This window comes from Hemicordylus capensis, chromosome 5 (genome assembly GCF_027244095.1).
Source record: "Hemicordylus capensis ecotype Gifberg chromosome 5, rHemCap1.1.pri, whole genome shotgun sequence".
NCBI lineage: Eukaryota > Metazoa > Chordata > Lepidosauria > Squamata > Cordylidae > Hemicordylus > Hemicordylus capensis.
The window spans coordinates 12589273-12611970 of NC_069661.1; the positions used below are offsets into that span (position 1 = coordinate 12589273).

The 22698-nt window shown below is 45.2% G+C and overlaps 1 protein-coding gene across 1 annotated transcript in view; it reads left to right on the top strand.

The window, feature by feature from the left end:
* The window catches only part of GC (GC vitamin D binding protein), a 40988-nt gene that overhangs the window by 8770 nt on the left and 9520 nt on the right, over nt 1–22698 (top strand). Inside the window, exons 2-9 of the mRNA XM_053257954.1 lie at nt 8257–8326; nt 10460–10592; nt 11477–11688; nt 13541–13673; nt 16734–16828; nt 19968–20100; nt 20435–20637; nt 22401–22533. Coding sequence (XP_053113929.1) covers nt 8257–8326; nt 10460–10592; nt 11477–11688; nt 13541–13673; nt 16734–16828; nt 19968–20100; nt 20435–20637; nt 22401–22533 — 1112 coding nt within the window. The remainder of the gene's footprint in view (nt 1–8256; nt 8327–10459; nt 10593–11476; nt 11689–13540; nt 13674–16733; nt 16829–19967; nt 20101–20434; nt 20638–22400; nt 22534–22698) is intronic.

Sequence of the window (22698 nt, forward strand, 5' to 3'; positions counted from 1 at the left end):
AGCAGCGATTGGCCAGACGATCGCCTTAACCTCGGCTAAACAGCGGGTTTGAAAAAGGGGCTTGGCATGCATGCAGCACCAGGAGTGACCTTACACAGCCTAGCCCTAACCCAGGCTGGGTTACCCTAGCCTGGGTTAGGCTGTGTGTTTGAATACCCAAACTGTGTGTGTGAATACTACAAATTTAGCTAGATTTGTAGAATTGTGGCTTTTAAAATGGGTTTTAATGCTTTAATTCATGTTTTAATTTGTGCTGTGTAAACTGTCCAGAGACATGATTTTAGGAAAACATACAAAAATTATGAATGAATGAATGAATGAATGAATGAAGCTGCTGCCAACTAAGCAAGATCCAGCTGAAACTGGGGCAAATAAGATCTCACCTGGTCCTACAAAGTTCCGACATGAGTCTGGCTTCTCAGTCTGAACGACTTTTAGCCTGCCCCACCAGCCCTGACACAAACATCTGTGATAGGAACATAGGAAACTGCCATATACTGAGTCAGACCATTGGTCTATCTAGCTCAGTATTGTCTTCACAGACTGGCAGCAGATTTTCCAAGGTTGCAAGCAGGAATCTCTCTCAGCCCTATCTTGGAGATGCTGCCAGGGAGGGAACATGGAACCTTCTGCTCTTCCCAGAGCGGCTCCATCCCCTGAGGGGAATATCTTACAGTGCTCACACTTCTAGTCTCCCATTCATGTGCAACCAGGGTGGACCCTGCTTAGCTAAGGGGACAAATCATGCTTGCTACAAGACCAGCTCTCCTCTCTGATGGCTAATGTATAGACAGATTGTTAATATATAGGCCTGGTTCACAAAATTCTTCAAACCTAGGTCTAATGTGGGTTACTGACATAAGTCTTCTTGTGTGAACCCACAAACAGGTGGTTTAAGGCACAAGATTAATCTAAGATTTCCACTTTGGAGCAAGTTCAAACAATCACACTAATATCTGTAATTCACATTAAACTAAGATTTGAACTATTGTGTGAACCAGGCTGTAGGGTGGGCAGTAGACTGTGACTATCTAGGCTGGAGAGGCTATAGATGAACATATAAGCACCTTTCCTTTAGTGTTTTGTACAGGCATTCTGTTTGGGAGAGCAGTATATATCTTTGGCTCAGCACCTTTATGCACCACAATGGGGGAAAAAACCTCTAGCAATTACCAGTATAGCAGAGCTGTAAGACTGTAATAAAGTGCTCATAAAATCAAGTGTCTACAAAGTGTTTACAGATCTCTCTCTCTCTCTCTCTCTCTCTCTCTCTCTCATCTGAGTGATAACAGAGAAGTAGTTTTCTTCTATCTGTTCACAGCTCTGACAGCAGGTTTTCCAGTTAGTTAATAAAGATTTTAAGGACCCATTGATGATGTTGATGTTTTCCTTTAATGGAAGACTGGCGGATTAGTTTCTTTCCAGAGCCATACATTCTATCATGATAAAATAGAGACTTCTGCTTCCAGTGTTTTGCTTTGATTTGGGTCAGAGGCATAGGAAGGTTGGAGGCATCCTGCCCCCAGCACTGCTGCCTTCACGGCCCCCCAATGCATACCCCTGGAAAAGGGTAATGGGTGATGCTTCAGTGTTCCAGTGCCATTCATGCTTCTTGTGCCTTCAGTGCAAGGAGCATGGCCAATGCAGGGACCATGGCCAGCATTAGAGCATGGTTATGCTGCCTGGTACCCTCTTCTATTGATGAGTGGTTCTCTTGCTGGCAGGGTGCTTCTTTTCTCTTCCTTGACCTTAGTGATAGAGAGAAAGGGAGCACTCAGGCAGCTAGCAGGTAAATACAGTAACACTCAGAGTACAGTCCCAGTCAAATTAGGCCCCTATTTTAATCTGTCCATCAACATGGCATTATTATCATCATCTACATATCATGGAACACTATGAACAGGCCAGGTCTAAAGTGCTCTTCTTCCAGAAGGAGTCATCCAAGGCAAGAGGTTAATTGCTTTTAAAAGAAAAGCAACTTGAGCTCAGTACTTCGTGTCTACTGATAGGTTTCTGGCTGTCACAACCTTGTTATGTGTATATACTAGAATGGTAAAAAATCTGTCCCGTGACAATAATAGGAAACTATAAGCCTACACGTGCTCCTGGGGTAGAGGAGAGTGTCGTTTTAGAAATCCACATTGCAAAAATTTTACATGACTCTGTTCAGACCTTCCACAGAATGTGCAGGGAGAATAAAAGAATATTAGAGTTGGAGGGGACCTTGGATATCTTCTAGTTCGACCCCCTGATAAATGCAGGAAACAGCAGCCCTGAGAGATAGCATCTAGCCTCTGTTTGAAAACTTCCAGTGAAGGAGAGTCTGCCACTGCATGAGGCAGACTGTTCCACTGTCCAGCAGATCATACAGTTAGCGAATTCTAATGTCTAGGGCCTAAACTTGCTTCCATGTAATTTTATTTAACGTGGTTTTTTAACCTGGTTTTTTAAGCCTGATTCTAGTCCTGCCCTGAAGAACAACAGGGAACAAGTCTCTTCCTTCCTTTATGTGACAGCCCCTCAGATATTTAAAGATATTTAATATCTCCCCTTAGTCTTCTCTAGGTATCCAGAATATGGATGATGGACATAATCGCACTCCTCTTACTCCATTTGCTTTATTATTATTATTATTATTATTATTATTATTATTATTATTATTATTATTATTATTATTATACCGCCCTTCCCAAAGGCTCAGGGCGGTTGAGTTTACAATATATGGGAATGGTTGGATTGGGCTTTAAAAAACCAACCTCAAAAGTTCAAAATGTGGATATTGAAAGCAGAATACATTCTTGTATGTGTGCTTATTTGCATACTGCAATCTGATCGCAGAATCCATGTTACTTTGATGCAGAACTGCATGGAGGCAGCTGGCAGACAGATCTGGGCATTGCTATGTAATTCTCCATAAATTTACTTTGAGTTTTGATTCCAACACTTTTCCCACAAAGAAAATGCTCTAAGAAAGTTCATTTTAAAGTCACAAGCAAGTTTCCAAAGTCCCACGTGGTTTTAATCTGACAGTTGTAGCTAGGAAGTCAAAGCCACTCACTTTTGTAACTAAATCGATACCACTGTGTGGAATTAGCCATTCATTAATAAGCCCTTAAACACATACTGTGGCTTCATAAATTGCAGCCGTGTCTTCTAAGGTTTGGTAACAGAGGCCCAGTGTGTTATTATTTTAGAAGAATTGTGTTAGTCCTGTATATTTCTTTCTCTCAGATGAGAGAAAAGTGTCTGAAGGATGTATTGAACCAAACACCTTCCATTTAAAAAATGCATAGTGCAACAGCACTGCCTGCAGGTCCATAATATAACAACAACCAGATCCTTTTTTAAATTATCAGTGATTGTTTAAGGCAGGATGAAAAGGAAGCAGAATTACAGTGACCTGAAAGCTTTGTCTAAGTAAATGCATTAAGGCTAATGAGGAAGGATATGCTGGCAAGGACGTCTTCTTCGGTCATTTGACAGGCAGATGTCAGTACTGCTTTGCTATTTGCTCTCAGTTATGGCCAAGCTGAAATGGATACCCACTTTTCACAGCCCCCTTCATAAACTGGGACAATTTGGGTGTAAACCGCCCCGAGTCACCTTTGGTAGGGCAGTATATAAAGCAAATAAAAACAAACAAACAAAACATCTATTATTTATTTATTTATTTATTTATTTATTTATTATTACATTTTTACTCCGCCACAAACTTTCATCTCTGGACGGTTTACTTTAGTCTCTGGGTGATTTAATATGAAGCGAGATCATCCACATATTTCTGATCATATTTACTTCTTGAGTCTTTTGTCTGTAACATGTTTATATTCTAAGAGCATGATCCAGTGGGAAAGTCTCCTGCACAATCCCCATTCTGAAACGCAATCCCCTCTGAAATGTCCATCTTTCATTGATTTCAGTGGGGCTTGTGCAGGGGACCTTCCTGCTGGATCATGCCCTAACTTTATCTAGATCACCCCAATATCTAGGTTTATCTTTTATTCCTATCTGCTTCTTGGTCCATTTCTAATTTATCTTTCCATCCTCCATGAGAGCCAGAGTGGTGTAGTTAGAGTGTTGGCCTAGGACTGGGGATACCCAAGTTCAAATCTCCATTTAGCCATGAAACTCACTGAGTGATTCTAGGTCAGTCACTTCTTTTTCAGCCAAACACACCTCACAGGGTCGTTGTGAGGATAAACATAACATATACACCATTTCAGGCTCCTTGCAGCCAGATATACATCTGTAAATAGATTTTCCTTATTATTCAGATATGTCATGCACATTTTCTATGTCCCCCTCTCTAGAATTTCAGTCTCAAACATTGGCTGACATATAGAGATGTGTACAAATTGATTTTTTAAAAATTTTGATTCAAATTCAGATTGAATTCCAAAAATTCAATTCAAATTTGAATCGAATTTGAAAATTCAATTCAAATTTGAATCGATTCAACACTGTTTTGGCACCTTTTTTAACCAACCGGGGCTTCTGAGTCCAATCAATTTGAACTGATTCGCACATCCCAATGACATACAAAGCAAGGAAGCACCAGTGTACTAAGAGCCACATGACAGAACTCCCTCCATGAGTAGGAAGACTACACAACCCTCAGGGACATATTTTTCAGATGGCACAGAAGGCTTCCTGGGGAAGGGGAGGGTGTCAAAATTCCCACTTTTCTGATGCTCTGGTGCAGTTAATTGGGAATCAGCTGCTCTCTTGCTGCATCAGTGCTTCCTTGCTCTGAATGCCAGCCATTTAAAAATATCTGCTGTTGGAGTTCTGACCCTCCATCCTCTGACAAATCATATATGTGTTTTAAATGGACAGAAATTAGAATCAATTTTTAACAGTAGCCTATTCCTGGGGTGGCAATCTGTTGTTGGGTTACAACGCCCTGTTGGCTGGAGAGGATGGGAGTTGTAGTCCAACAACATATGAGGATCCAAACTTGGGAACCCTTCTGCCTATACATTGAGGCTGTTCTCATGATTAGGCTGTCGTGAGAAGTGATGGGATCCTCGCAGGTCCCTCCGCTCCTCGCCCGCCTAACCCCCTTTAAAACCCCAGCTTTTAGCCTAGGTTAAGGGTGCTCTTGCACCCTTAACTCGGCTACCAGGAATTGTGTGATTCCTCGGGCTGCCCAAGGAGTCACAGAGATGGGTTCATAGAGCCCATGCAGACTGAGGAGGTGGGCGCATAGAGTTGGGTGCATAGAGCGCATGATGGGTGCATAGAACTCATGCAGCCCAGGGAGCACATGCAGCCTGCTATGAATGAAAGATCGGTCATCTGTGGGGAAGGTAAGTTAAGTTCAGCCTTCCCCCCACACACTCCGAGCCTGCCCAGGATGATTGTGTGACTCACCCATTGTCCTTACTAAAGTGCCAAACAGCCACCCATAGCTCTGTACTGCATACATTCATATATTATTTATTTACTTACTTACTTACTTACTTATTTCTTTATTTATTCGGTTTCTATACTGCCCTTCTCAAAATCACTCAGGGTGGTTTACCCAGAGAAATAACAAATAAATAAGTTTGCTGGCCAATGGACCGAATAAAGGTGGTTGATTGTAGTTCAAATAAATAAGATGGATCCCTGTCCCCAAAGGGCTCACAGTCTAAAAAGAAACAGAAGACAGACACCAGCAACAGCCACTGGGGGGCTGGATAGGGCCAGTTACTCTCCCCCTGCTAAATAAAGAGAATCACCACGTTAAAAGGTGCCTCTTTGCCAAGTTAGCAGGGTCCTTTGAAAAAGCACATAATCCCGCATTCCTTGGGAGGCAGAAATTCTATAGTTTTAAAAAATTGTGAATCCTTTGTTACTGTTGTGATATTTACGCCATTCTGCCATCCATAGATTACAAACAGTGATGGCCGTTTCAGTGAAAAAATTTCTGCTTTGTTTTTTGAACAAAACATAATTTTGATTTCCAAATGGGGAGTGAGAATGAAAGGGGCAATAAAGGGGTTGCGAGGATTTTATGCACTTTTCAGTCCTAAAGGCCTTAATAAATCATGAGAAGATGGTAGAAGCATTATGGAAATGGTATCCCTCAGGGAGTTTTTGTTTTTTTAAGGAAAGCCAAAAGAGGTGGGAGCTTGATACAAACTATATTTTCCCCTTGGTGTGTGAGTCCCATCTCAATGCCGTCCGTACCCAGCAGCAATCATTTAAGCTGTCAGCTGCCTTTAAGTCAAGAGTGATGCCTCTCCAAAGGGGTAAGCCTTAATTTTAGAAACAGGCACAGTTTCTAAACAAGGATAAGCAGGATGCTCTAGGGCATGGTAAGCTCTGTCTCTATCAATTCAGCAGCATTGCAGGAATTTGGAGAAGGGCAGAATAAATAGAGCTTCTGCAGGCAACTCTCTTTGAAAGATGGAGGGGTACATTCCTACTGAAGCTCTGAGTACCCCCAATCCACCACACATTGCATGCCATGTACATTTGAAGATGGTTAAGGTACAGCTGGTCAACATGTTCAGAATAATCATGTCACACAGCCTTCCTGCAAGATGCAGGTTCGAATTCTTCTCCATGCCCGTGGAAAGCAATCATGTCAAGGAGAGGGAGCCTAGCCTAGCCTTCACTCTTGCTTTGCTGATTTTTGAAAGTTGGGCTATTAGTTTTTAACACAAAGGAGCATTAAATATGGATATATCTCTGAAAATGGAAATGCTTCATTTATGTGCAGGGTTAACATCAGCACATGACACCCTTGGGCAAATGCTAAGGGCTTGACTTCCCAGGAAGGGCCATGGTATGATGCATGCATGGATCTTTTTTTCCCCTTTTTCCTGCCAGCACACTGGGGGCCTTGTGGGGGAATTAAAATAGTGATGGTGGTGGTGGTGGTCCTGGTGCTGCCTGCCGCCTCTCCTAGGCCCCACTGGTGGGGGGGGACCCACTAGAGAGCATTTTACCTGACCCTTTCCAACCTGAAGCTGGCCCTGTTTGTGCATCTGGATCCATACATAACCCATCAAATAGCATACCATTTCCTTTAAAAGTGGCAGAAAGGACAGAGTGGGGACTGAGATGGAATTATTAAGCAAGGGAGCTCTGAAAACATGAAGAAGCCAAGTTTTGCCTCTGCTAAAAGAATAATTTTGAGGCTGTTCTCACTCACAGGAAAACCAGGCTAGGGAAGCCCAGCCCGGTTTTCCCTGCACATGAGAACTGCTGGGAGCTGCGTGGCACCCTCCGGCGGTGCGACGGCAAACCCACAAGGGAGCCCCAGCTGTTAGCCAGGATTAAGGGCACAAACGCACCATTAGCCCGAGCTAACTGATCATGTGTTGGTGCTACACGGCTCTGCACGGCACCCACATACTAGCAGCCTCCCAGCTGGCATCAAACTCCCCATAACGCACCACACTCTCACTTCCTGCTGCCAGCAGAAGCTGGCAATTGTCTGGGTGGGCGATCTGCCCGCCCAGCAATGAGGAGAGGATCGTCTGAGGGGGAAATAAGCTTTTCGAGGCTTCCTCCCCTCACCCCTTCAAGCCTTTCTCATGGATCGTGAGAAAGGGCTCATTAGTTAGTTACAGGTGTATTTTTTAATTTGAAATATTTGTATCCTACCCCTCCAGTGCAATTCTGTTCAAGACAGCTCACAAAAGTAATAAATCACAATAAAGCAGCATGGGCGTAAGAGCATAAGGAGCTGGCGGCCATCTTTATAAGACAGTCCAGAGTAAAGCAGGGAGAGGCGCACACTGCTGCATTGCCAAGGCTTGCCTCTCTGCTGCCCACGCAGTACATTGTGGGATACTTCAGGACTCACAGCTCCCGAAAGCAGCCCTGAGGAACACTGCTATGGCGTGGCGTTCATGTGGGCACACGGATGGCAGAGTCCAATGGAAGCTCTGATCGTGTGTGAGGGAGCAGGTAGGTTCCTGCCTTCCCTCCAGCCCCCAGCCCCACCCCAAATTTGGTCATGAGACTCTCTAAAAAGCCTATCTAAAGAGGGCCTCCAAATACATTTTAAAACATTAATCAAGGGAACCTGGTGAAACTCTGCTGCGAGGGCAATCCAAATTTGAGGGGCCACCATCAAAAAAACCCTGTCTCAGAGACCCAGGCAAAGAGATTCAGCCAAATGAAATGAAAGAGGGGAAATTAAGGTACGTATGTTAAAAAATCTATACTTCCCTGTAACCCAGCATCAGTTCCCTATACAATAAGGTTCAGAGAGTTGTTCTTCTTTTCATCTGCCATTCCTCCTGTTTGGTTTTTCAGGACGGGATTATATGTTCCAAAAAATCTGTGAAGATTTCAACACAGTGGGGAAAGAGAACTTCCGTTCCGGGTACGTATTCTGACCACATCCATTCATAGCCCCATATTCAGCGAGTGTTGCTTGCATTCAGGAAACTAGCTGACATTTAGAAACTCCAGACACAAAGGAAGTAATTGATTATTTTTTAAATTATTTTTTAATTTAACATATTTTTATACCGCCCAAAATATACGTCTCTGGGCGGTTAAGAGTTCTGCCAACGTGTAGTTTCAAAAATACTGGCCTTGCGGGTGGAGCTAGGGGTGCAGCCAGAATGGAACCCGAAGGATTAAGAGCAGAATTTGGTGCCATCTCATGGATTAGAGAATCAGGATAGGAACCGCAGGTCAAGGTAGAGCAGAGGCAGAAATGTCAGATTGTGGGTGGAGCCTGATAAAATCTGGAGTTTTCTGGCTTTCCAGACCCAAGCAAATGGGATCTGGGGGATCTGCAACAAAATCTTGCAGTACATCCCCACCTCCTAACTAGAGTGGTCCTGATCAGGGCTCCAGGTATCCTTGAAAAGGAAACTTGTAGGACCTTTCAGGCCCCATGGTGGAGGAAATGTCAGGAGAAGGAAGGAGAAAAGGGATTTTTTTTCCCCTTCCCACCTGCTTGAGGCCTTTCCCTGCTGTTTTATAGAGCACTTGAGGGTCAGGTTTGGGGCTGGTGGGGGATGTATGCTTGCAGAGAGTGAGTAAAGAAAAGGTATCCTTCCTTCTTCCTTTCTTTCCTCCTTCAAGATCCCTGTATAATGCAGAGAAAAGAGGTTTTGTATCCTCTCAACTCTGACTCCATCCAGAACACCTTCTATAAACTCATAGGCACATAGGCCAATTCTCTCTCTCCCATTTTCCTTTCTCTTCTCTCAGTGGACACCTTAAACATTCTGAGTCCCAACTCCTCTCAGTCATAAAGTCATTGACAGAGTCACATAGCATGCTGAATTTCGGGTTCGTTGGACCCGTTTCCCCCCTCCCCTGGTCAAAGTGAGAGCTATCCACAGAAACCGATGGAGAAGTCCAGGATTTTTGACATAACTGCGATTGGGCAGAAATAGTAGCCCTCTTCAGACATTTAAAAACAAGGACTGTCCTGAGTGCTCCCAGAAGTCCTGCCCCTGACATATCACTTACTGCCTCTCTGTTGGAGATGGAGTTCCAATGCATCGACCTTTTGCATCAGCTTTCCTAATGACCACTGGGGGTATTGGGAGTAGAGGTGATGAGTGAGGGTCTCCTTACCTGTCCCTGCTTTACCTCTACTCTTTGTCTCCTGCCTTGACTCCTCAGGTATTTCTTGTGGGTAGTCAGTCCTCTTCCTTTCCTCTTAGAGAGTAGATGGAAACATCTCTCTCCCTACCTACCCATTATTTAGCTGATAGTTAGGATAGGTCTTTCCTGTCCCAAATGTACTTAGCCAATAAACCTGTTTAGTTTAGATAGTACAACAATCTCCATGTGTATTCTTAAATTAACTGCAGCAACTAAACTCTGCACTCTACTCTGTAACTGGAATAACGGATCGTGTGTAGAGCCTTGTAGTCTCCCATTCAGATGCAAACCAGGGTGGACCCTGCTTAGCAAAGGGGACGACAATTCATGTTTGCTACCACAAGACCAGTTCTCCTCCCAACCATAAGAGGACACTTTTCACAAATGGGTGTAGAGTGAAACTGCTTGAGCTGTAGACTGCTGACCCCAAATTAGGAGAAAGGAAAGAATGTTGTGTGTGTTTTTTCGACTGGGCAACGAGAACAGAAATGCTTTGCCCACCACCACCACCACCACCACCACCTTTGGGGCCCACTGTTATTTATTATTTAGCACAGCAGGGAAATGCTTGACTAACAAGCAGAAGGTTGCCACTTCGAATCCCCGCTGATACTATATCGGGCAGCAGCAATATAGGAAGATGCTGAAAGGCACCATCTCATACTGCGTGGGAGGAGGCAATGGTAAACCCCTCCTGTATTCTACCAAAAGAGAACCACACGGCTCTGTGGGTACCAGGAGTTGAAATTGACTTGACGGCACACTTTACTTTTACTTTTAACTGTATCAAATCGTCCACATTAAACTACATTTTTAGGGGGAGGGGTAGAAAGGGCAAGATGAGTTCTTGGAGTATTATACCAACTCTCTTAATCCTGTTTGTTCGCAGAGCCATTATCTTGCACAGCAAAAAATATTCCAATGCCACATTTGAGGAAATTATCAGTATTGTGAATCAGATTGTTGGGACTGCAGAAAAATGCTGCTCCAACGGACCCAACTTCGAATGCTATGAAACTGAGGTACATGTCTACAACCCTCCTTCAAAACACGTGTGTCATATAAACACATGAAACTGTCCAATAAAGAGTCAAACAAGCTAGTAGAACTGTGGACACTGGTGAAAATGGGATTCTGACCTCAGAAATCCCTGCCTCCCCACTCCACAAGGCACCAGAATGCAATCAAGTGCCCTGGTAGTGTGGGCCTTGGTAGTGTGACGGTGGTGAGGGCCCTTTAGCTGCCTGCCTAACTTTTGGGGGTCCAGCAGGGAGGGCAGCCTGGGAAGCCCACGCAGTTGCTGGGAGGACTTGCGGATGTCTGGTGATTGGAGTCCCACTCAGAACTTCTTCCACTGATTTTACCATTGTGCACAGTCCTACAAGCTAAGCCAGGTCTTCCAAATCTTGGGTCTTCAGATGTTGGACTACCATCATTTTAGCTGTTGATGGGGGCCCATTGGGACTGGGGATAATGGGAGTTGTAGACTGATAACATCTGGGGACCCAAGGCTGGCAACCCCTGGTTTGGCCCAGCAGTGTCAACTCCATGTGATACTGGCTCTTCTGGGTTTTAACCAAGGGACCTTCTACGAGCAAAGATGCTCTATCATGGCCACTGAAAGGACAAAATGGGACCCTGGCCTGACCCACAGGGCTGATCTTCTGTTCCTACATGCCAATGAGAGAAGAATTTAAACCAGGGTCTCAAGCTATGGCCCTCAAGTTGTTGTTGGACTACAACTCCCATCATCCTCAGTCACAATGGTCAGGTGCCAGAAATGACGGGAGTTGCAAGCCAACATCTGTAGGAAGGCCACAGTTTGAGGCCCCTGAGTTAGACCCAAATGTAACATGTTCCTCTTCATTTCTCTCCCACTCTCTTTCTCTCACCCACTGCCCCCCAGTCCTTAGCTCTCTCCACCAAGGCCTGCGACCAAAATTCTCCTTTTCCCAAGCTCCAAGGAACTGCAGCCTGCTGTGCTCAGCAAGGTCTGGAGCGAAAGCTGTGTCTGGCAGCCTTGAAACACCCACCCAAGGAGTTCCCTACATATGTGGAGCCATCAAATGAAGAGCTTTGCGAAGCCTTCAAAACAGACCCCCAGGACTTTGCCGACAGGTAAGCTGTGCTTATAAATCCTGCGTAGATTTTAATGGTGCCCTTTATTTTAGCACATGTAAGACATTTCCTTGTCACTCTACGAATGAACCAATTTGTTTAGCATATTTCCAATGGATTTGGTCAGAATGTCTTTGTAGAGACTCCGTAGAAGTCAATGGGATGGTTCCCTACCTTCACTCAGGGACAAAATATATGTTACTTTAAGGCAGGGCTGCTCAGCTTCGGCCCTCCTGCAGATATTGGCCTACAGCACCCATAATCCCTGGCTATTGACCACTGTGGCTGGGAAATTGAAATGGTGTGCACCAGTTGCAGCAGAGGAACAGCAGGAGAGGGGGCAAGCCCTCACCCCCTGCCTGTGGGCTTCTTGGAGGCATCTGGTGGGCCACTGTGTGAAACAGGATGCTGGACTAGATAGGCCTTGGGCCTGATCCAGCAGGGCCATTCTTAAGTTCTTATGTAGGCGGCTGATCCAAATCAGGACTCTGACATGGAGAACAGGCTTTAACCTTTTGCCCTCGCAACAATCTCAAATGTAGCACTGAGTATCCCGATGATGCCGAGGCCAAAAAACAATGGGGCTGACACCCAGACTAACGAAGCACTTGTGCCAATGTCTTGCACTAGCACAAGGCTCTCGCACTCGCTTGCATTCCAGCCTAGTGTTGCACTAGCATAAAAATATTTGTGCCACTAACCCTGATCTGGGATGCAAATTACAGACTTCGCATAACTCGCTAGCGCAACTGCCTTGTTCACAGCAGTGCCATAAGGTGCGCAACCTATGGCATGCCATAGGTTTTGCAGGGAACTTTTACACGAGAATGCAGTTCCGAGAATCCCCCGTGGCTTTGTGCAGCTGTGCAGCCTTCTTGCACTAGCACAATGTTGTTTATTGCACAAGCCCAAACGTATTTGCACTTGTGCAACACTAGCGAGCCAGCGTGGTATAGTGGCTCCTTGCGCCCTCCCTTGCCTTACCACCTCACGTACCTTTTTAAGCCTCCATGCTCGCTGTCTTGGAGAGGGCTGGGGGAGGAGGGCTGCGACCTTGGAGCAAGTGAGGGGACAGGAAGTGCTCTGGGTGCAGGGCAGGGGGCAAGTGGGACTCCACATCAGACAGACTCTATCGGGGGAAGCTGCCTTCCTTTGCAGAAATATACCCCCAACACTGTGTTTTGTGGATTGTGGGGTAGTGGAGAGGAAGCCAGCCACACACCCCTGCCCTGCTTACTGGTACTATCCAACATCCCTCATTGGAGGGATGAGAGAGGCGACCAAACTTCCTAGCACTGCATGGTCTGGATACAAAATGAGAGGCACACCTGTGCCCAGTGTCTAACCTGGGTGCAGGCATGCCTCTCATTTCGTATCCAGCTCATGCCGTGAGAAGGGAGGCGATGGAACTCCTCAGCGCTGCAGCTGCAATGTGTTAGATACTATCGGTAAGCAGTGGGGGGAGGCAAGATGTGGGGGCAGCCTGTGGCTGACTTCCTCTCCGCAACCCCCCAGGAAACCAAACACATAGTTTGGGTGTGTTTTTGCAAAAGGAAAGCAGCCCTCCCCCCACCCCCCTGGAGTCTGGCTTTTGTATTTCTGCAAAAGGAAGACATGGAAAGATATATTTACAGCTTTGCTGCCCCCTGCCCACCCACTGACCACGGAGGAGGTGGCTGACAGGGTGTTGCTGGACAGCACGCACCTCTCCAGGTCCCTCCACCCTCCATTTCTTTTTGTAAAAAACTGTAGAACTTACGGGATCTTGGCGAGAAAATACGGTGGATGGGCCTTTGCTGGATCCAAGGAAGCGGTTCTTATGTGACTGTCTCCTTACTGGTCTTCCTTCTAGGTTTCTGTATGAGTATTCCACTGACTTTAGCCAAGCTCCATTCCCAGTTTTGTTGTCCTCTGCAGAGAGTTTCTTATCCTCAGCAAAAACGTGCTGTGTTTCACCAGCACCCACGGTCTGCTTCTTGAAAGAGGTCAGTGCTTCCTTCTCTGGACACAAAATGTATCACGTTTTCTTTGCAGCATTCTCCAAAATAGCTCAGAGCAACTGCGATCCAATTCAGACCTCCTGACACCAGCAATTGTTGAGCTGGCAGACACGTGTTTAGCATCCATGGCTGTGGTGGTGCAGCTTTACAACTCCAGTCTACTCATATGGCATTGCCAGCTATCCAAGGGCACCAAGACAACGCAGCAGCATGAGCGAATGCAAGTCTGTGACGGACAGCCCTCTGTCAAAAATGCTATAGCAGGTTCCTTTTCCCTCAAAGAGAGGGGGGAAACCTGGTCTGGGCCGTCCAGTATCCCACGAGGCATCGCCTGAGCAGTGGAGAGGCAGCCCTCAGTTCTGCTGCAGCTCCACTTTGCTTGGCTTCACAAGCCACAGGACTCTTTAATAAAGATGGGCACCAGCAGCCCTCTCGTACATGCCAAAATTCAAAAGCTGGGATTGTTCTCTCCTACCCAGCTTCTAATCCAGAGCTGCTCAACTTCAGCCCTCCTGCAGATGTTGGCCTACAATTCCCATAACACCTAGCTATTGGCCATTGTGGCTGGGAATTATGGGAGTTGTAGTTCAAAAACAGCTGGGGGGCCTAAGTTGAGCAGGCCTGTTCTAATCTATGGTCTTCAGAACAGCTCAAAGCTAAGATCTTCCCAGTGTCTGCAGAGGAGCTGTCCAGCAGGGTTAGCAAATAGGCGTCATCAGAGGCAGCTATCCAGCTAGGTACCAAAGGCTTAGAGCCAGGCAGGGCAGGTGCTTCCTTGATGTCCAGCATCCCAGAGTCCTCCTCTGTAACTGAGGTTCTAAAGTGGCTGCTGGGATGCCAGGGGCCTGTTGGTCGCCTTCTCCTGTTGAGGCCCCTTCTGATTCTGGCCCTGGGCATTAGGGGTTCTGACATTATCACTGCATGGATATTACAGAGAGTGGGAAATAAGCTAATGCACATCCTGTTTCTTTCCTAACTTCCATGTGGAAGTACTCTGAAAGGAAGGAGACCACAGAATGGGACACCAACTCCTGCTTATGGTGGGGAAAAGAGCTAATGAGGAGATTCTAATAATCGGGCAAGAGCGGGCTAAGGGAGCCTAGCGTGGCTTCCGGCAGCAAACCCTCCTAATTCCCCCTCCCCTTAGACACGGTTAGTGGAGCGAGCACTCCCGCAAACCCCGTCTTTTCAATCATGTGTTGCCGCAGCGTACCTCCCCGCCGTGCCGCAGCGACACACAAGGAGACCCCCACCGGGAGGCTGAAACAAGCCTTCCAGCCATGGGGGTCTTTTCAGGATACCCCGCGTGCTCACGCGAAGCATCCTAGAACCAATCTGGCCATCCAGGGCTGCTTTCCTGCTTGTCTGTGGGGAGACAACCCCTGCTAACCCCTTCCTGGTGAGTCTCACCGATTGTGAGACTCGCCTCAATGATTTAGAAAAAGGCATCCCTGGTCTTTGGAAAGCTATAAAGACTTTATACAATTAGTCAGCACCCCATATTGTGAATTCCCCCACCCCCCGCCCCATCTAAACAATGTAGCCCAGGGGGATTCACCACAGGAATCAACATCCCTGCATAAATTGCAGCCTCTTCAAGCTAATAGCCGTTATTCCCATTCATCGATGGGGTTCAAGGGCAGAGAACTAGGATGTAGCCATGATGACCACACAACTCTGAAGCTTGAGTCAAGCCTTCTGCATCAAGGCTCAAATCTTGCTCCACTGAACTGAGCCAGAATTTGCAGTCAGCCAACTGAGTTATATTTTGTGCCTCCGTCCATTCAGAGATGGAAGTGCTGAGGCTATTTTTGAAATATTGGACAGCATAATAACCAGTCTAGTTAGTTAACCAGTCTAGTTGGACAGCATAATAACCAGTCTAGTTAGTCATGACTAATAAGCACCTTGGAAATCAATTCGACAAGTTAGTCATGATTAATTTAAGTGCCATTGATTTCAATAGGTCATTTGGTCATTTGGTCATTTCCCTACTAATTGGGCAGAGAGGGACATTTTAAAGTGGTGATTCTCTTATATTTAGCAGGGAGAAAGTAACTGTCCTTATCCAACTCCAGCACAGCATCTTTCCAATAGCTGTTGCTAGTGTCTACCTTGTGTTCTTTTTTAGACTGTGAACCCTTTTGGGACAGGTAACCATTTTCATCTGGTATATCATCATCATCATCATCATCATCATCATCAGGGAGCCAGCGTGGTTTAGTGGCTAGAGTGCTGGACTAGGACCGGGGAGATCTGAGTTCAAATCCCCATTCAGCCATGAGACTAGCTGGGTGACTCTGGGCCAGTCACTTCTCTCTCAGCCTAACCTACTTCACAGGGTTGTTGTGAGGAGAAACCGAAGTATGTAGTACACCGCTCTGGGCTCCTTGGAGGAAGGGCAGGATATAAAATGTAAAAAATTAAAATTAAATTTTTTTAAAAAAAATCATCATCAATAAATAATGGTGGCTGACATACTGTGCAAGGGAATGCCAGCCCAATAATGTTGCATGCATGCAAGCTGTGCAAGTGACACAAATTTTGCAAATGCAAAAATGACTTTACAGAAGAATAAACCCATTATATAATTTTCACAATTTGTGTGCATGCAACATTACTGAGCTGATGTACCTTTGCACGGTATGCCAGCCAATAATAATAATAATATAATATATTAAGAAATACTCACATACCATACAGAGAAATGTGGATGCTAACAGACTCACCTGCACTGCTGCAAGGATTTTAAAACATTTACCTGTGCTGCTACAGAGGTGGGTCTATCCCACTCCTACTAACTCCTGTGCAATTGCAGTTGTAACTGTACTTCCATTATTCCCAATGGAAGTATCATTACAACCTGCGATTGTGCAAGATTTCATAGAAGTGGAACAGACCTGCCTCTGCAACAGCAGAGGTCTGTTTTTTAAATCCTTGCAGTTCTCTATGCAGAATGTGAACCTATTATTGTTATTACCATAATTATTAATGGGTCGTGCACTTAATATCTGACTAAAGAACTTCTTTCTTTTTATGTTACAGAAGCTGAAAAGGCAGCCCATCCAAAAAGTCACCTTCCTAACCAACAAAGCTTGCTCCCGCTATGCTTTATTTGGGAAAGAAAAGACCAAGCTCAGGTACGAAGGAAATCTGTTTGTGTCTTGGGCATGAGTGGCAGATCAGAACTGGAGATATGCTGTGGTCTGAATAGACAAAGTGCAACAGAATGTCATAGGATGGAACAGCATGCATTTTTAAATGCATAGTCCTCAAAACATGATGAATACTATCAAAATATGAATGCAGAGAAATTCAGGCTTCACGGGGCTCATTCAAGCAAATATGTTTGGAGCGTGTATGTGTGTGTGTATGAATTTATATAAGAACATAATGTAAGAATAGCCCAGCTGGATCAGGCCCAAGGCCTATCTAGTCCAGCATCCCTTTTCACACAGTGGCCTACCAGATGCCTCTAGGGAGCCCACAGGCAAGAGATCAAGATATGCTCTCTCATGTGCATGAATCGATTTTTTCATTTTGATTTGTACCCAACTCAGAACACCTCCAATTAGTTTTGGATCTGAATCTGATCTCCCCCCACCCCCCAAATCACCCCAGATTCGATTTGTACCCAAATTTTCTGCATCTGAATCCATTTGGATTTTTAAAAAAGGGTCCCAGGGTCAAAGGTGGGGGGGGTAGTACCCAATTGGTGGAAGCTACCACCCAAATTTCAAAGAAATTGGGCATAGGGGTGGTTTTTAATGAATTTCTGAAGTTTACACGTCTTTAAGATTTTTCCCATAGGAAATAATGTGGATTCCAGCAACCGTATAGCTCCACGTGTGTGTGTGTGTGTGTGTGTGGTGGGGGTGTACTGGGGTTGCTCAGAGTGGGTTGTGGTGGGTGGTAGTGCCCAATGGGTGCAACGAAGCTACCACCCACCACTCTTCTGCCCTCAAAGCCCTTTTTCTGCCCCGAATTTCCCCCAAAGGTGTTCAAACTTCAGAAATTCTTTTAAAATCACCCCTGTACCCAATTCCTTTGGAATCTGGGTGGTAGCAGCACCCATTGGGGCACTACCATCCGACCCCCTCTTCTGCCTCCAAAGCCCCTTTTTTGCTCCAAATCTGGCCCAAAGATGCGCAAACTTCAGAAATGCTTTAAAAATCAAGCCTTTGCCCAATCACTCTGAAACCTGGATGGTAGCAGGCACCCATTGGGGCCCTACCACCCGACCCACTGTGGTACTCTTAGGAGGCACCTACAGGCAGAAGTGGGCACTGTCTGTCTGTCTGGCACATTGTCCCATAGAGTGGATGCAGCACACATCAACAACAACAGTTGAGCTTTGAGCAAGGTTTCCAAAGGTCACACACATCCACTGTGTCACTCACCACATCAACTGTGCCCCCATCCCCCCCCAACAGAAATGCAATTGATCTGCACACAACAATGAAATGCACTGCCCTACGCACCCCCTCCCAAAGCAGGGTAACAGCAGCAGCCAGTAACAAGCAAGCAAGTGTGATATCACAGATGCAGCAGGCTAGGGCCAACAACAGCATCAGATGTGCCCTGCCCTCCCTCCCCCAAGCATTTTTCATCCACAAGCAACAGACAGACACAGCTACATCTGTGGCACCCGGCCATAAAAGTGGGTTAAGTAAGAAATGGTTCAAAACAACATTCTGCCAGTGGAACAGCAAGGTTTGCCCCACCCCCCACCTACTCAAGTAGAAGAGTGATGATGACAACAATGGCACACAATTTTTTGGTGCTTTAAAAAAAAAAACATTTCTGCAACAGATCGGAGCCTGTGGCACCTGCACAACCTATTGTAGATGCAAGCAATCTAGTTTGAATAAAAATGATGGTGATGCTAGAAGTCACAATATGACCCAATCTTCATTGCAAAGTCCACAGAGAGAGGGGGGGAGGGAGGGGGGAGGAAGAGAGAACCTGTCCTGTGCCCATCCATAAGGTCCCAAAATACAGGCACAACAACAAACCAGCCAAGGCATTTGAATTGCATCATAGATAGATATAGATATAGATATAGATATAGATATAGATATAGATATAGATATAGATATAGATATAGATATAGATATAGATAGACTTGAGATTATGTAGGGGGGAAGCTGTGTGTGTGTGTGTGTGTGTGTGTGTGTGTGTGTGTGTGTGTGTGATCTGCGAAAGGGTTAGTGAGTTTAGGGTTAATTTTTGCCATGGCCTCAGGCTGGCATGCAACAGCCAGCAGGGGAAGGCTGGGTGGCAAGGCAGGCTGTGCTCAGGCTGGCAAGGCAGAAGGCAATAGGCAATGGCATGGCAAGGCAAAGCAAAGCAAAGCAAAGCAAAGCTCTCTCTCTCTCTTCTCCCACAAGGCAGAGAGGCAGAATGGTGGCTGCTGCCTCTTTAATTCTAATTGAAAATCCCTCCTTGAACTCCCCCCACCCACCCTTGCCCCTTCTTCAACCCTTCCCCTGGCCAATGGGGGCTCAGTCAGGAGTGGTAAGAGCCAAAAGAGCCAGTCTGGAACCAGGAGGGAATCGTCAGCAGATCAGCCCATGCTTTTGTTCACTGATCTGAAGCTTGGAAGGGCGGGAAATTCAAATAGACGTCAAACACAAAATGGAGACTACATGGAGATCACCACAAAATAGAGGTCCGAAACAACAAAACCTTCAGCTCCAAAATTTGGGTGATTTGTTTTGGCACCGAAGCTTTCAGAACTTGCAGATGGGTAGTTTGTTTTGTGCACAAATCGCCCGAAACAGGCAGATTCGGGTACAGATCGTTCTGTACCTGAAACGTTTCACACATCCCTAGTTGTGAGAGAGGGAGACAAATTTCTCTCTGTTTACTCTCTCCACTTCATGCATAATTTTATACACCTAATCATCTTGGTTGCTCCTAATCATCTTGGTTACCCTCTTCGGCACCTTTTCGAGTTCTACAATAACCATGGGGCCTAGAGCACCTTTCTTATGAGGCAAGGGGTGTGTTTGTGTGTGTGTGTACGTTTCACACACCCCACTCACAGGCACACACACAGACACACACACTAGAGATATATTAATGTATATCAATGTTTTAATTTGATATGATTATGGTGATATTGCTGATGTAGTAATGGATATACTATTGTGTTGGCTTTTGTACTGAGTTGGTGCAGCATATCTTTGATGTGCTTAAACTCTGAGCATCTAATAAATGTAAGGGGGGGAAAGGCTGCTTTTGGAGTCAACTTATTTGCTGTGTGCCCTCCTCTAGCTACTTAATAACATATACCCAGAGGAGTCCAAATGCTTCATTTGAAGACGTCTTATCCTTGGCTGAACAGTGGGCTGAAATACTTGCCAAATGCTGTGACCCAGTGAACGACACTCAATGCATCCAGAGAGAGGTGGGTGTTGAGGAACAAAAGGCTTTCCGACAAATCAATGGTGGTTGTAACTTAAGTATGTAGTACACTGCTCTGGGCTCCTTGGAGGAAGAGCAGGCTATAAATGTAAAATAATAATAAATTTATCTTACCTTATTTTTTTTAATTATTTCTTATGTATTTATTATTTCTCTATGTGAACCACTTTGGAAAAGTGGTATATAAATAGTTGTTGTTGTTTGTTTGTAACTAGCCCTTCAGCTGAATGTGTGAAGTCACCCCAAGTATTGTTTGACATACACCAGGTAGGTACAGTCCAGTTGTCTTGTGAAATCATTGGCTACCTTCTTTCCAGGTGGCGGCACACAGCTTAGAAATCTGCAAGAAACTCGCAGCCAAAGATACGAGGATTAAAGAATGCTGTCAAGATAACTACAGATTGAACAGGCATCACTGCATATATTCGGTCCCATGGGCCAAACCCTTCCAGTTCCCTGATTTTGAAAGACCATCTGATGAGGTGCTCTGTGGTGAAGGTAAAGAGCAAGAATTCCTACGGTAAGTGGATTGCAGCCCCACAACTTCTTCTGACACAGGATTACACCCTGGCAATGGGTGTTTGGTGCTCATTAACAGCACCTCCTGATTTCATACTCATAACTAGGGCTTCCAACATTCCATTGCCTGAATATGGGACATGTGGAGTTGGGGGGGGTCTTGGGGGTGGGTCATCCGTAGATGGGGTCATCCTAGAAGCCTGAGTAGCAATACATTTGTAAAAACAACAGCAAAACAAGCCCCATGATTTCACAAAGCTTCTTGTTCACATGGACCATCCCACGTAGACATAGAGCAAGTGTCAGGTGAAACATTAAGAGAATCCCCCAGGTTTACACACACACACACACACACACACAACATCCCTGCACCTTCCCCTTCACCTTCTGAAAGCCTCACTGAAAGGCTTTTTTTATCTGCCGGAAGTGGTGAGTCGGTTAGCAGGAGTCTGTAGGTCTATTTATATTTGATAAGTGAACAATTAGCAACTTGCAGGATGTAAATAAAACCAGGCAATTGCTCCTGGAAGTTTGCAGAGCAACTGGGGCTTCCTTTGTGAACTTGGTTGTTCCTGTTTTACTTTATAATATGGACTTCACCCAGACTTCAAAGTAGGGGCGTAGCAAGGTTGGAGTGGGCCCAGAGACAAGATTTTTAAAATGGGGCCCCCCTCACTGAAGCTCAGCTCATGAAGTAAAGAAATTTTAAATGAGGCTGAATAGTGGTAACAAAAAGCATAGTAAAAGTTATATATAGGATCCTGCCTCCCACCCAGCGTGCCCCAGTGCCATTGGTCATGAGAACGACCTCAATGCCTATTCCATCTGCTCCACCAAGACTTTGGGGGTGGGTGGGATTGGGATGCAGTCTAGAAACCCATTCCAAATGTTGATGTTCTCCTTCTTAGTGTTTGATGGTGAACATCAAAATTATTCTCACTGCTTATTGAATTATTTTGAACCAGTTGTCTCTTTTTCTGCTTAGATGTTCAGTTCTGGTCAGGGCCTTTTAAAAATGTGCAGCCAGACGCAAAGCATGCAGTTCTAAAACAAAAAGCTCAGTTCTAAAATAACATGTGTGCCATTCAAAAATCCAAGTCATGCAAAAGTTGAGTTATGTTAGATGATGTAAAAACTGATGGATAACACTCAGAACAAAAGGTTCTGGTAAGAGGTGATCTGCCCACGTTCCTTTCACTATGATCTTAACTGATAAATACCATATTCACGTTAGCCCACTTGTGCCTCAAATGTTTAATCTTGAATCAGGGCAAATGACATCATCACAAACTAAGCTGTTGAGGTGTCCCAATGTGTCCCTACAACTGTACAAAATTTGGTTCAAATCGGTCCAGGCATTGAAAAGTTGAAAGTGGGACACACACACACACACACACGGACACGGACACGTACAGACAGACACACACAGAGAGAGAAAGCTGGATGATCTCATAAGCTTATTTTCCTTAAGAAAAAGCTAAAAATCAAGTGAGTATTCCAGGCTCTTCTAGTATCCAGACCCTGATCATGTGTACCAGTTTCTCCTATCTGAGTTTAAGTTCTGGTTCACTGGGGGGGCAGGGTTCTCTTTAACTGTTTTTTGGGATCAGGGCAGGCTCAGGTTCCATTTGACAATCAGGGTATAAACATGTGGGTCTTCTTGTACACAAATGCGGAGAACTCAAGTATCAGATTTCAGTTTGCTTCATCACATCAGGTTGATGCAAAAGGTGAAATATTTGGGATACTCTTTTTCCATTGCAGAGCTTTATACAATCATGCTCAGAGGTACACCCGTGTTCCAGAGGTGCTCCTCACTGTTGTCCATAAAGATGCTACTGATATGGTGAATTCCTGCTGCGGTGCTGCAGACTCTAGTGCTTGTTTTGCTGCAAAGGTAAAACACAAGGATGTTCTGACACCTTTCTCCCCACCCACCCTAGACCCAAGTTACCCAGACTGAGTCACCAAACATTTCAGTTATTCTTAACATTTTTTTAACTTCCTTAAGATTAGAGGGAACATTTTTTTAAAAATTGGCTTATGAATGGACAAATCCAAA